Source organism: Pan troglodytes, chromosome 20 (genome assembly GCF_028858775.2).
Source record: "Pan troglodytes isolate AG18354 chromosome 20, NHGRI_mPanTro3-v2.0_pri, whole genome shotgun sequence".
Taxonomy (NCBI): domain Eukaryota; kingdom Metazoa; phylum Chordata; class Mammalia; order Primates; family Hominidae; genus Pan; species Pan troglodytes.
The window spans coordinates 48852171-48866686 of record NC_072418.2 but is presented as its reverse complement, the minus strand read 5'-3'; the positions used below and the strand labels follow the sequence as shown (position 1 = coordinate 48866686).

General features: G+C 54.5%; 1 protein-coding gene across 2 annotated transcripts; it reads left to right on the top strand.

The window, feature by feature from the left end:
- The first annotated feature begins 2203 nt into the window (after nt 1–2203).
- MYPOP (Myb related transcription factor, partner of profilin) lies at nt 2204–14455 on the top strand. 2 transcript variants are annotated; one of them, XM_063801932.1, is made up of 3 exons: nt 2204–3532; nt 12198–12307; nt 13154–14455. In XM_063801932.1, exons 1-3 carry the CDS (start codon nt 3034–3036, stop codon nt 13514–13516), a joined length of 972 nt encoding a protein of 323 aa, XP_063658002.1. In that variant the 5' UTR covers nt 2204–3033; the 3' UTR covers nt 13517–14455. The 2 variants fall into 2 exon arrangements, with proteins under 2 accessions (XP_063658002.1, XP_016791736.3); XM_016936247.4 differs by lacking the exon at nt 12198–12307 and having other exon boundaries at nt 2905–3532.
- The last annotated feature ends 61 nt before the right edge of the window (nt 14456–14516 follow it).

The following is a 14516-nucleotide window of genomic DNA, read 5'->3' as shown; positions in this document are numbered from 1 at the left end:
GGACTTCAGGCGCCTGCCACCACTCCCGGCTAATTTTTTGTATTTTTAGTAGAGACGGGGTTTCACCATGTTAGCCAGGATGGTCTCAATCTCCTGACCTCGTGATCCACCTGCCTCGGCCTCCCAAAGTGCTGGGATTACAGGAATGAGCCACTGCGCCCGGCCTTTTTTTTAATTTTTTTGAGACAGAGTCTCACTCTGTCGCCCAGGCTGGAGTGCAGTGGTGAGATCTCGGTTCCCTGCAATCTGTGCCTCCTAGGCTCAAGAGATTCTCCTGCCGCAGCCTCCCGAGTAGCTAGGATTACAGGCACATGCCACCACACCCAGCTTTTTTTTTTTTTTTTTTTTTTTTTGTATTTTTAGCAGAGACAGGGTTTCACCATGTTGGCCAGGCTGGTCCCGAACTCCTGACCTCAGATGATCCACCTGTCTCAGCCTCCCAAAGTGTTGGGATTACAGGCGTGAGCCACTGCACCCAGCCTTACATTCACCATATCTTACCTGACCCCACAACCCCAAGTGGGAACCTGGGCCAGAGACTTGGGTTTCACCTGGACATCTTCCTTTCCCTCGCTAGCGCGACACTCACCATGCTTTCCATATATTCTCTCAAATGTCTCTCCGTGTCCCCCCTTGACACTGTCCCTGTCTTAGTCTCCCCTCGCTTTCCTAATCCTTTTCTTACCCCTGCTCATGACTTTTTTTGACTCTACCCAGTAGTCTTGTTCCCTCCCACCCACCCTCCACACAGCAGGCAGAGGGGCCTTTTTTCTCTCTCTGTCTTCTTTTGAGACAGGGTCTCACTCTGTTGCCCAAGCTGGAGAGCAGTGGCCTGATCATAGCTCACTGCAGCCTGCAACTCCTGGGCTCAAGCGATCCTCCCGCCTCAGCCTCCCAAGTAGCTGGGACTACAGGCATGTTTTTTTTTTTTTTTTTTTTTTTGTTTTGTTTTGTTTTTGAGACGGAGTCTCACTCTGTCGTCCAGGTGGAGTGCAGTGATGCAATCTCAGCTCACTGCAACCTCTGCCTCCCGGGTTTAAGCGATTCTCGTGCCTCAGCCTCCCGAGTAGCTGGGATTACAGGCATGCACCACCATGCCCAGCTAGTTTTTGTATTTTCAGTAGAGATGGGGTTTCACTGTGTTGGCCAGGCTTGTCTCGAACCCCTGACCTCAGGTAATCCGCCCGCCTTGGCTTCCCAAGTGCTGGGATTACAGGCGTGAGCTCCACCGCGCCCGGCCCAGGCTACGGATTTTAGCTTTTATGTTCATTGTACCAGGAACTGTGTAAGTGCTCATGTATATTTATTGAGTCGATGAATGAAGCACCAATTGTCGAATGACCTTGAGGACTCCTGCAGGATGCTAACGAACACATTTCTCAGCCGGACTGAGCTCCATCATCCTGCCATGCGGCTCACCCCACCTGCGTTCTGGCTTCATTCCTGTCTCCATGCACTTGCTTAAAGTCGTGCCGGCGTCAGGATCTCCCTTCCTACCAGCCAGGAAGCTCTTCCCTCTTATTTTCCCCGCTCCTCGAGGTAAAGGTGCGCACAGAGGGGCCCCCAAGGCGTGATTGGAAGGCTTGTGGGTCGCTATGGTTACTGCATCCGCCCGGGGCGGGACATCCCCAGGACGCCCAGCCTCTAGGGGTGCGAGGTGGGAAGCTCCGGAGCGGCCCAGCGCAGCGGCGGGCAAGCCAGGAGGCAAAGCGGTTTCCTCACGCCTCCACCCCACCCACACAGTTGTCAAGGACACAAAGCGCTTCCCTTCAGCGCTGTCTCCCTCCCCTTTGGTTAGAGGGCAGGGTGGGCTGGAAGACTGTCGGAAAGTCTGGGTACTGGCGCGCTACCAGTATCTCTCCCATCCAAGCTCGCAACGCCTGCGCCGAGACCCGGTACCGGGTACAACCCGAGGCACGCGCATGCGCGCGACGGAGTTTTTTGCGCGTGCGCCGTTGTGGCCCCAGGAGGCTGGGGTACCCGCGCGGCGCTAACGTTGCGGCTGCGCAGTTGCGGCCTGCTGGTGGGGCTCGGCGGAGCGCAGTTCTGCGCCTGCGCTGTGCTGGGGTAGGTGGGAATGAAACCCTGGCGGTAAGGGCATTGGGGCCGACTGGCCCTGGGCGCGCCTGCGCCTTGGCATGCGGGGCGGCCGGAGGCGGGGCCGAAAGAGGGGAGGGAGGGAGGCGGGGGGTGGGAACAGGCCGCAGAAGCCCGAGCCCTGACCCACCGGCGGCTGCGGCGGCGCCGGTGAGTGACCCGTGGCCCGACTCGGTCCCCACCCTCCGCGACCTTCGCTCTCCCTGCCGTCCCCCGTAGCCTCCGCTGTCTCCTTGTCATACGGGACCCCCGTTATTTCCAGAGCTCCCCTTAATTTCTGGCAATCCCCAGAGCCCCCACAATCCTCGCAGACCCTGATCCCTAATATTTGATCGTTCCAGCTCTTCCAGTGATACAGGAGCTCCCACCTCACCATTATTCCTGGACATCCCTCTAAGGGCCCTTCTCATATCGGTCTTACAGACGCCCCGTTGCCCCCTAGAGCCCCTAGAGCGCCTCCTCTGCTCCAGATTCCCCCCTTCTTGCTGCATCCCCCCTTCCGCATCTCCTTATCTTCATGCATCTAAGACCCCCCCGAGGCACCCCCATCCTCCCTCCATTTCCTATCCTCCCGTGCCCCCATTCTCTAACTCCTGCAGACACCTCCTCTCCTCGCACTTTTCCTCCTTTCCTTCCATCCCTCCAGACCCTCCCCCAATTTCTATCAACTCTTCAGCGTGGCACTTCGCGCCGCGCGAAGTCCGAGCCGAGCGCTCAGCCGGTGTCAGCTATTCTTAGGCGCTTCCGACTTACCCGGGTGCCCGTCGCCCCCCGCCTCCACTCCTGCCCCCGGGGACTAAGGAGCTCTCGGCCCGGCGGTCTGGGCGAGGCGGCGGCGGGGGGACCCCGAACCCCAGCCAGCCCCGTGCGCCCTTTGCCCGCAGCGCCGGCGCCCCCCATGCGCCAGACGGCAGGACGGCGGCGTCGGGGGGCGCCATGGCCTCGACGGCGGCGGGCGAAGCGGAGGAAACCACCCGGTTGCGCAAGCCGCGCTTCTCATTCGAAGAGAACCAGATCCTGATCCGCGAGGTGCGCGCCCACTACCCGCAGCTCTACGGCGCGCAGAGCCGTCGGGTGAGCGTGGCAGAGCGGCGGCGCGTGTGGGACGGCATCGCCGCCAAGATTAACGGTATCACCAGCTGGAAGCGCACGGGCCAGGAGGTGCAGAAGCGCTGGAACGACTTCAAGCGCCGCACCAAGGAGAAGCTCGCTCGCGTGCCGCACTCCACGCAGGGCGCCGGGCCCGCCGCGGAGGACGCCTTCTCCGCGGAAGAGGAGACCATTTTTGCCATCCTGGGGCCAGGTGTGGCGGCGCCGGGGGCAGGTGCTGGGGCGGAGGAGCCCCCTGCGGCCCCCTCTTCACAGCCGCCGCCCCCAGGCGCCTGCCCCCAGCGCTACGTGTTGTCGGAAGACCGCCGGGAGGACCGACGTGCAGGTGAGTGTCTTCAGAGTAGGCTGTGTGCCTGCGCTGTTGCAAGCCTTTTACATGTCTCATCAAAGCCTTGCTGCAGCCCTGTGAGATGGATGCTGTCCTTCGCCCCATTTTATAGCTAGGGAAACTGAAGCTCAGAAGAATGAAATGACTTGCCTCAGTTCCGATAGCTAGTAACTGTCAAGAGCCAGGAATGGAACCAGACCTAGGAGGCCTGACTCAGGTCCACACCTGGGGTCATCAGCACAGGCAGGATTTCATTAAATGCAGTGTCGAGTAGTGACTCTGGAGGCAGGCTGCCTGGGCTCTGATCACAACTTTGCCACTGAACTGTGTCATCTGAGTAAGTTACTGTACTTCAGTTGCTGCATCTGTAAAATGGAGATAAAAATAGTCTGCACCTCAAAGCGTTGCTGTGAAGATTATATGAGCTAATATGGGTAAGTTGCTTAGTTCAGCACCTCCTCAACTCTCATTGTTAGTTCTTGATAGAATCATCAATGCGGTGAGATGCATACTATTTCACTATTTCATAAATAAAAGACTCAGACATGTTTGGTAATTTTCCCAAGGTCATGCCTTGGATAGAGGTGTGGAGAGCTGACTACAGAAACTTCCTGCTTAGCCTTGATTCTGGATTATTTCTTCTACAGCCGTTCCCTGAGCACCTGCCCCATGCTCGATGAGGTTGGGGACACATGGATGACTGAGCCAGTCTAGTAGGGGGGTGGGGAAGACGGTGATGACTTGAGGGAGCAGGGCTGGGGTAGGGGATCCCAGGGACTGTGGGAGCCCAGAGAGGGTTTCTGATTTCGGTGGGGGGGGGGGGTCCAGGAGGGCTTCCTGGAGGAGGGGACATCAGAGCTGAGATGCAAAGAGTAAGAATGAAGAACTGGGAAAGTATTTTTGGTAGAGGGAACAGCATGTACAATGGCTTGGAGGCAAGAAAGCTTGGCCAGTTTGGGAAACTAAAAGAAGTTGCGGGGAAAAGAGTGTAGAGTGGAAAGGTTGAAGAAAAGTAACATTTTGAGATGAGTTCAGAGAGGTCAGCAAAGGCCAGACCATACTGGGCCTTTAGGCCAAGGTGAGGAGTTTGGATTTTATCCTGACTGCTATGAGAAGCCACTGAAGAGTTTGGAGAAGGGGAGGAACATGGGCATGATCAAACAAGACAGTTCAAGATTATGTGATTCAGAGAGGTTCATTCACCCACCCAAGGTCACACAGCAAGTAAGTGACAGAGTCAGGACTCAAGCATAAGTGTGCGTCCAACCCCCAGTCCATGGCACTTAACCACTGAGCAAGATTGCCCAGCAATAACAAGAGTTAATATTGACCAGGAGTTAATGAGTGTGCCAGAATTAGATTACACGTGGCTTGGAAGTCAAGGTCAGGAATTTGGACTTACTATTTTTTTTGTTTTGTTTTGTTTTTTGTTTTGAGACGGAGTCTTGCTCTGTTGCCCAGGCTGGAGTGCAGTGGCGAAATCTTGGCTTGCTGCAACCTCCACCTCCCCAGGTTCAAGTGATTCTCCTGCCTCAGCCTCCTGAGTAGCTGGGATTACAGGTGCCTGCCACCATGCCCAGGTAATTTTTGTATTTTTAGTAGAGACGGGATTTCACCATGTTGACCAGGCTGGTCTCGAACTCCCGACCTCAGGTGATCCACCCACCTCGGCCTCCCAAAGTGCTAGGATTACAAGCCTGAGCCACCACGCCCGGCCTGGACTTGCTCTTGAGGGCATTCAGGAGGCATGAAAATCTCCTAAGCAGGAAGGTGACACAATCACATGGGACCCTTGTTCTCAAACCTTGAATCAAACCTCAGTGTTTCCATCTGTGAGATGGCCCCATAGGACCAGAGCAGAGATGGCCAACTTATTTTTTCAGAAACTTGTTACCACTTCATTCACTCGTTTAGCAAATATATATTGAGAACCTCATCCAAGGTAGACGCTGTGGTAGGTGCAGGGAATAATGTAGAGAAAAAGACAAAATCCCCTTCCCTTATGGAACCGACATTCTTTTTTTGTTTGCTTGTTTGTTTGTTTGTTTGTTTGAGACTGAGTTTTGCTCTTATTGCCCAGGCTAGAGTGAAATGGCGCAATCTCGGCTCACCGCAACCTCCGCCTCCCAGGTTCAAGCAATTCTCCTGCCTCATCCTCCCGAGTAGCCGAGATTACAGGCATGCGCCACCATGCCTGGCTAATTTTGTATTTTTAGTAGAGACGGGGTTTCTCCATGTTGGTCAGGCTGGTCTCGAACTCCCGACCTCAGGTGATCTGCCCGCCTTGGCCACCCAAAGTGCTGGGATTACAGGCGTGAGCCACCACACCCGACCTGGAGCTGACATTCTATGTAGTTGGAGGAAACAGACCACAAAGAAGTCCCAAAACAGACTGTATACCAGGAGGTGGTGAGAACTAAGAGGATAAATAAGTCATATTCAGAGGATGGTGAGTCATGGAAGGGGGCTATACAGACAGGGTAATCGGGGAGGGCTTCTCTGAGGAGGTGAAATTCAAGTAGAGATGGGAATAGAGTAAGCCTGACAGACATCTGGGAGAAGGGCACTCCTGCTAGACTAGAGGAAACAGCACGTGCAAAAGCTCTGAGGCAGGAACACGCGTAGAGCATCCTCGATTAGAATCTTACACAGGCCTGGCCAGGCACGGTGGCTCACGCCTGTAATACTAGTTCTTTGGGAGGCTGAGGCAGGTGGCTTACCTGAGGTCGGGAGTTCGAGACCAGCCTGACCAACATGGAGAAACCCCGTCTCTACTAAAAATACAAAATTAGCCAGGCGTGGTGGCACATGCCTGTAATCCCAGCTACTCAGGAAGGCTGAGGCAGGAGAATCGCTTGAACCCGGGAGGCAGAGGTTGCAGTGAGCCATGATCGTGCCATTGCACTTCAGCCTGGGCAACAAGAGCGAAACTCAGTCTCAAAAAAAAAAAAAAAAAAAGAACCATACACAGGCCTGGCATGGTGGCTCACGCCTGAAATCCCAGCACTCTGTGTAGTACCAGCTCACACACTCATTTACAAGTAGGGAAACTGAGGGCCAGCTGCGGTGGCTCATGCCTGTAATCCCAGCACTTTGGGAGGCCAAGGCGGGCGGATCACCTGAGGTTAGGAGTTCAAGACCAGTCTGGCCAACATGGCGAAACCCCGTCTCTACTAAAAAATACAAAAATTAGCTGGACGTGGTGGCACACGCCTGTAGTCCCAGGTACTCAGGAGGCTGAGGCTGGAGAATCACTTGAACCTGGGAGGTGGAGGTTGCAGTGAGTCGAGATTGTGCCACTGCACTCCAGCCTGGGTGACAGAGCGAGACTCCGTCTTAAAAAAAAAGAAAACAAGTAGGGAAACTGAGATCCAAAGTTTGCAAATAAATATGATTTTAACTTTTAAACAGTGGAAGCCAGGCACAGAGGCATGCCTGTAATCCCAGCACTTTGGGAGGCTGAGGTGGGAGTATTGCTTGATCCCAGGAGGGCACGACCAGCCTGGGCAACAAAGTGAGACCCCATCTCTACAAAATAATCCAAAAATTAGCCAGGCATGGTGGCCGGCGCCTTGGTTCCAGCTACACATGAGGTTGAGGCATGAGGATCCCTTGAACCTGGGAGGCGGAGGTTGCAGTGAGCCATGATCGCACCACTACACTCCAACCTGGGCAACACAGTGAGACCCTTCCTCAAAACAACCAAAAACAAACTCTTGCAGGGGCACTGCTGTGACTCCTGTGAGCCTTGTGGGCATGAAGGCTGGGCTACTTTCTGTTCCTTTTTACTCAGTAGACTGGAAAAGTCACATTTCTGCAATTCCCACGTTCCTTATAAGGAAGATTTGTCACCCACACCCCAGGCCCACAGCCCTTGCCCAAGGAATGGTTAGGAGCATGGACTCTGGCCTGGTGTGGTGGCTCACACCTGTAATCCCAGCACTCTGGGAGGCCGAGGTACACGGATCCCTTGAGGCCAGGAGTTTGAGACCAGCCTGGCCAATGTGGTGAAACCTTGTCTCTACTAAAAATACAAAAATTAGCCAGGCATGGTGGCATATGCCTATAATTCCAGCTCCTCGGGAGGCTGAGGCAGGAGAATTGCTTGCACTGGGAGGTAGAAATTGCAGGAAACTGAGATTACGCCATTGCACTCCAGCCTGGGTGATGGAGTGAGACTCTATCTCAAAAAAAAAAAAAGGCCATGGACTCTGGCGAGGAGCAGTGGCTCACACCGGTAATCCCAGCACTTTAGAAGGCCAAGGCGGGAGGATCATTTGAGGCCAGGAGTTTGAGACCAGCCTGGGCAATATAGCGAGGCTCCCATCTCTATAAAACAAAAGAATGGACTCTGGAGTCAACCTGGGTTCAAATCCCTTTTCTGCATATCACTCTATGACACCTCTCTCTGAGCCTCAAATCACCTCATCTACAAAATGGGGCGATGATCATGGTAGCACCTACCCCACAGAATGGCTGGGAAGACTAGGTGAAATCACTTAAGAGGGGAGCTTAGCTCAGGGCCTGGCGGGAGCAGGTGTCCTGTCACTGTCCGCTCTACTCATCTGTCTCCCAGCCTCCCTACCTCCTGCTGGTGGCTGGCCCAGGGAGGCTGGACTCCCAGCAGTCAGGGTAGGAGGTGGCTGATTTGTTTGCTTGCTTGTTTGTTTTTGAGACAGGTTCTTGCTGTCACCCAAGCTGGAGTACAGTGGTGTGATCTTGGCTCACTGCAACCTCGGCCTCCAGGGTTCAAGCGATTCTTGTGCCTCAGCCTCCCAAGTAGCTGGGATCACAGGCGTGCACCACCACACCCGGCTAATTTTTGTATTTTGAGTAGAGACAGGATTTCACCATGTTGGCCAGGCTGGTCTCAAACTCCTGACCTCAGGTGATCCGCCTGCCTGGGCCTCTCAAAGTGCTGGGATTACCGGCTGAGCCACCGCACCCGGCCTGGATGGTTGGTTTTTTGTTTTTGTTATTTTTTTTTTCTCTATCTTCTCTCTTTCTTTGGCTGGCTGTTTTTGAGAGAAGAGCAGGGTGATCTGATTTGGCCAAGGAGCAGGAGGCCAGCTTCCCCGAGGAAGAAACATCCGAAAAAACATCCAAGCTGATGCAAGAGGCAGTGTGAGCCTGGCCCAGGGAACGACATGTGGGAAGACAGGCGGAGTTGGGGGCAAGCGCTGAGGCCCCATAGCCGTGGGAAGAGGCTGGACTTTCTCCTGTGGGTGCTGGGCACTCTGGGGCCTGGGACCCAATCAGCGCTGAGTCTCTGGAAGCCCCAGTTCTTTTCTCATTAAAGAAAAAATGTTGTGCTGGACATTGTTCTAGGCGCCGGGTAAACAGAAGGGAGCAATACAAAGCCCTGCCTGATGGAGCTGACATCAGGAGGAGGAGACAAGACAGCAGACACAGAGCCATACCGTGCCAGGTGGAGATAAGTGCTGGGAGAGGAATCAGGTAGGGTTAGGGGAGAAAAAAAGAAGGAGATGGGGCCAGCCTGAGCAACATGGCAAAACCCTGTCTCTACAAAAACAAAATAAAAATTAGCCAAGCGTGGTGGTGCACACCTGTAGTCCCAGCTATAGCTACTCAGGAGGCTGAGGTGAGAGAATCGTTTGAGCCCAGGAGGCAGAGGTTGTAGTGAGCCGAGACTGCACCGCTGCACTCCAGCCTGGGCGACAGAATGAGAGTCCGTCTCAAAAAAAAGAAAAGAAGTAGGCCTGATGTGTTTGAGGATCAGCAAGGAGGCCAGCGTGGCTACAGCCAGGTAACCCAAGAGGGAGGGATGGGAGCTGAGGTCAGGAAGGCAATGGGGGCAGATCGTGCAGGGCCCTAGAGGCCTCAAGGACTTTGCTTTTACCCTGAGTGAGATGGGAGCCACAGGACGGTTTGAGCATAGAAACAATATCTGACTTGTGTTTTTTTAAACAATTATATTGCAATATAAGGCCGGGCGCGGTGCTTACACCTGTAATCCCAGCACTTTGGGAGGCTGAGGTGGGTGGATCACGAGGTCAAGAGATCGAGACCATCTGGCCAACATGGTGAAACCCCGTCTCTACTAAAAATACAAAAATTAGCTGGGCATGGTGGTATGCACCTATAGTCCCAGCTACTCAGGAGGCTGAGGGTGGAGAATTTCTTGAACCCTGGAGGCAGAGGTTGCAGTGAGCCGAGATCGCACCACTGCACTCCAGCCTGGGCAGCTGAATGAGACTCCATCTCAAAAAAAAAAAAAGAAAAAAGAAAAAAATATATATATATATGGCGATATAATTTCCACACTATACAATCACCTCAAAGTGTACAATTTGCTTGAGACCAGGAGTTTGAGACCAGCCTGAGGAACATAGTGAGACCTCATCTCTACGAAAAAATAAAATTAGCCTGGTGTGGGGTCGCACCTCTGTGGTCCCAGAAGCTCAGGAGGCTGAGATGGGAGGATCGCTTAAGCTGGGGAGATTAAGGATGCAGTGAGCCGAGATCTCACCTTTGCACTCCAGCCTGAACGACAGAGCGAGACTGTGTCTCAAAAAAAAATGAAAATTAAGGCCAGGCACGGTGGCTCACGCCTATAATCCCAGCACTTTGGGAGGCCAAGGCAGGTGGATCACAAGGTCAGGAGATTGAGACCATCCTGGCTAACACGGTGAAACCCCGTCTCTACTAAAAATACAAAAAAATTAGCCGGGCGTGGTGGAGGGCACCTGTAGTCCCAGCTGCTCGGGAGGCTGAGGCAGGAGAATGGTGTGAACCCAGGAGACAGAGCTTGCAGTGAGCCGAGATCACACCACTGCACTCCAGCCTGGGCGACAGAGCGAGACTCCGTCTCAAAAAATAAAAAATAAATAAAAATTAAAAATAAAGTGTACAGGATTAGGCGCAGTGGCTCATGCCTGTAATCCCAGCACTTTGGGAGGCTGAGGTGGGCAGATCACGAGGTCAGGAGATCGAGACCATCCTGGCTAACACAGTGAAACCCCGTCTCTACTAAAAATACAAAAAATTAGCCGGGCGTGGTGGCAGGCGCCTGTAGTCCCAGCTACTCAGGAGGCTGAGGCAGGAGAATGGCGTGAACCCAGGAGGCGGAGCTTGCAGTGAGCCGAGATCGCGCCACTGCACTCCAGCCTGGGCGACAGAGTGAGACTCCCATCTCAAAAAAAAAAAAAAGTAAAATAAAATACAGCGTACAATTCAATGGCTTTTAGTATATTCAGAATTATGCAACTATCACCACGATCAATTTTAGAACATTTTCATCACTCCAGAAAGAAACCCTGCACCTCTTAGCCATCCCCAATCTCCCATCTTCCCCGTCTTCCCCCAGCCCCCGGCAGCCACTCATCTACTTTCTGTTTCTATAGATTTGCCTTTTTTTTTTTTTTTGAGACGGAGTTTCGCTCTTGTTGCCCAGGCTGGAGTGCAATGATGCAATCTCAGCTCACCGCAACTTCTGCCTCCCGGGTTCAAGCGATTCTCCTGCCTCAGCCTCCTGAGTAGCTGGGATTACAGGCATGCACCACCATGCCCAGCTAACTTTGTATTTTTCGTAGAGACAGGATTTCTCCATGTTGGTCAGGCTGGTCTCAAACTCCCAACATCAGGTGATTTGCCCACCTCAGATCCCAAAGTGCTGGGATTACAGGCGTGAGCCACCACACCCGGCCTATTTTTATTTTTGAGACAGAGTCTCGCTCTGTTGCCCAGGCTGGAGTGCAATGGCACGATCATGGCTCACTGCAACCTCCGCCTCCCGGGTTCAAGCGATTCTCCTGCCTCAGCCTCCCCAGTAGCTGGGATTACAGGCATATGCCACCATGCCCGGCTAATTTTTTGTATGTTTAGTAGAGATGGGGTTTCACCATGTTGACCAGGCTGGTCTTGAAGTCCTGACCTCAGGTGATCCACCCGCCTCGGCCTCCCAAAGTGCTGGGATTACAGGCATGAGCCACCACACGCGGCCAAATTTGCCTATTTTGGACATTTCATATAAATGGCCCCTGTGATCTGTGGTTCTTTGTGACTAGCTTGTTTCCCGTAGCCTGACTTGTATTTTGGTTGGACCCCTCAGGCTGCTGGTGGAAAAAGATACTGTCAGGGACAGGGGTGGAAGCAGAGAGCCCTCAGGGAGGCGATGACTGCAGTGGTCCTGGTGGGAGATGCTGGTGGTTGGACCAGGGTGGGGGACCAGGGAGAAAGAAGTTGTATGTATTTAATTTGAAGGCAGAGACGATAGCTGCTGTATGCGGATGGTGTCTTAGTAAACAAAACAGTGAAGGTGTTTAACCTGAGCAGCTGGGAGGATGGAGCTGCATCAGCTGAGATGGGGGTGGCTGAGGAAGGAGCAGGTTGGGGGAGGATCAGAAGCCCAGCTCCGAGCAAGTGAGTTGGGGGCGTTTTTTGACAATTGAGAGTACACAGCTGGAGACAGGAGTCTGGAGCCCAGGCGAGAGGTTCAGGCTGAGCCCAGGAAGCTGGGAGCCCCTGTATGCAAACTGTTCAAGCCCATGAGCATGAATGAGACCCCAGGTGAGTACAGACCTACCAGGCTGGGGGCTGAACTGGAAAATCCTGCTGTCCTGGTTGGAGAGAGTCTCAGGGAAGTGTCCACCAGTGCCCAGACACCCCAGCTCTCTCCCAGACCTCTCTCTCACTTCCTCAGGATCCAGCAGTGTGGTGCAGTATCCATATAGTTCAGAACCTCGTCAAATGTTGGCCCTTGTCCGGGCGCAGTGGCTCACACCTGTAATCCCAGAACTTTGGGAGGCCGAGGTGGGTGGATTGCTTGAGGTCAGGAGTTTGAGACCAACCTGGCCAACATGGCAAAAACCCATCTCTACTAAAAATACAAAAATTTAGCCAGGCGGGGTGGCGCCTGCCTGTAATCCCAGCTACTCAGGAGGCTGAGGCAGGATAATCGTTTGAAGCCGGAAGACAGAGGTTGCAGTGAGCCGAGATCGCGCCACTGCACTCCAGCCTAGGCTACAAAGTGAGACTTTGCCTCAAAAAAAATTAAAAAAATAAAAAAACTGTTGGCTCTTACTGTGAGTGAGATGGGAGCTGCCTGGCCTAGCAAGGGACTTCCAGGACCTGTTTCCACTAAAGCTGGCAGGACTTTTTCTCCTCTGGGTACAAAGACTGGCCTGCCATGGAGCTTCTCTTCCAAGGCATGATCTGACTTAGGTTTTAAAAGGATCATTCTGGGGCCAGGCGCGGTGGCTCACACCTGTAATCCCAGCACTTTGGGAGGCCAAGGCGGGCGGATCGCCTGAGGTCAGGAGTCCGAGACCAGCCTGGCCAACATGGTGAAACCCTGTCTCTTATTAAAAATACAAAAAGTAGCCGGGTGTGGTGGCGGTCACCTGAAATCCCAGCTACTCGGGAGGCTGAGGCAGGATAATCGCTTGAACCCAGGAGGTGGAAGGTGCAGTGAGCCAAGATTGCACCACTGCACTACAGCCTGGGTGACAGACCAAGACTGTCTTGGGGCTGGGGGGTGGGGGTGAGAAGGATAGTTCTGGGTTCGGGTAGGGGGGAGGTGAGGGAAGGAGTGGGAAAGGGGAAATCAAGGCAGCATCGAGGGTCGCTCACCCCTTACCTGTATTTCTCTCTCTACAGATACATCAGCCCACAGCAAGGGGGGCTCCAGCAGCCCGGAGCCATGGGCCCGGCCCTCCTGCACTCCCCAGGAAGGGGGCTGCCCACGGCCCAAGGAGCGTGAGTCACCACCCCCTTCGGCCCTGCAGCCGGTCCAGCTGCCTCGCCTGGCCTTGTCTCCACCACCCCCAGCCCCTCCACTGCCACCCCCACCGCCACTGGCCCAAGTGGCACCCTCACCCCCTAGCCCCCCACCCCCTCCTCGGCCTCCACCCATGCTCTCGGCCTCAGACCCCTCCCTGGACTTCCTGCGGGCCCAGCAGGAGACTGCCAACGCCATCCGGGAGCTGGCCGGCACCCTTCGACAGGGACTGGCCAAACTGAGCGAGGCCCTCAGCGCTCTGCTGCCCCTTCTGCCAGGAACCCCAGTTGACTCCCTGCCTCCACCTCTGCCCCCACCCCCACCCCCACCGCCACCTCCCAGGCCTGTCCTGCCCCCACCAGCCCCCAAGGTGGAGATCACCCCAGAGCCCGTGTCCGTGGTGGCTGCTGTGGTGGACGGGGCAGTGGTGGCAGCCAGGGGAGTGATCATTGCCCCAAGGAGCGAGGAGGGGGCACCCCGGCCCCCCCCAGCCCCGCTCCCTCCGCACGACTCCCCCCCACACAAGCGGAGAAAAGGTTTCCCTACACGGAAAAGGCGCGGCCGATGGAAATCTCCGTGAAATCTACTATCTATGATCCTGCCTGCAACCCCTCTCCCCAGCTTGGCGCAGTCGAGGGGGGCGATGCTCTCTGCCCATCCCAGCTGCACCCTAGCTCCCTGCTCCAGGGATGTGAGCACCCACTCCCTGTGCTAGTTAGTGCCTGATTCTCTGGGGGGGGGCCTCAGTAATGGGCCCCCCCAACCCCTTTCTCTGGTACAGTGCTGTCTGCCTGGCTGCCTCCCTTAACCCTGACTTCTAAGCCATCAATTTCATGTTATTTATTATTGCCCTATGTGGGGTGGGGAGGGAACCTCTCGGGTCTGCACATCTCCCCTTCCCTAACAGTTCCTGTTCTTGACTTGAAGAGAATTGACCCGTGGGGGACTCACCACCTCCCCAACCCAGACTTTGGAGCGGGTGGGAGTTGTAAGACAAATCAAAATACGGATGACAAAGAGGATATAGCCGTGTATACCCCAGGGAGAGGAGGCGCCGAGTTCTGATGGGAGAGGTACAGGTTGGGTTCTCTGCCTACCATTGCTGTCTCTGACTTCCAGAGCTCAACCCCCTCCTTTCTCCCAGTGGTGACAAGATATCAATAAACTTATTTTTAATACAATTACTTGAGGCTCTGTCTGAGACAGGCCTGGGGGACCAGCACCTACACCTGCCCCGCCCCC

What these genes read in the sequence shown, in the direction of transcription:
- MYPOP (XM_016936247.4), top strand. Translation starts at nt 3,034, where the DNA reads ATGGCCTCGACGGCGGCGGGCGAAGCGGAGGAAACCACCCGGTTGCGC. An exon ending in CCGGGAGGACCGACGTGCAG is followed by an intron (nt 3,533 to 13,153) that starts GTGAGTGTCTTC and finishes CTCTCTCTACAG; the next exon opens with ATACATCAGCCCACAGCAAG.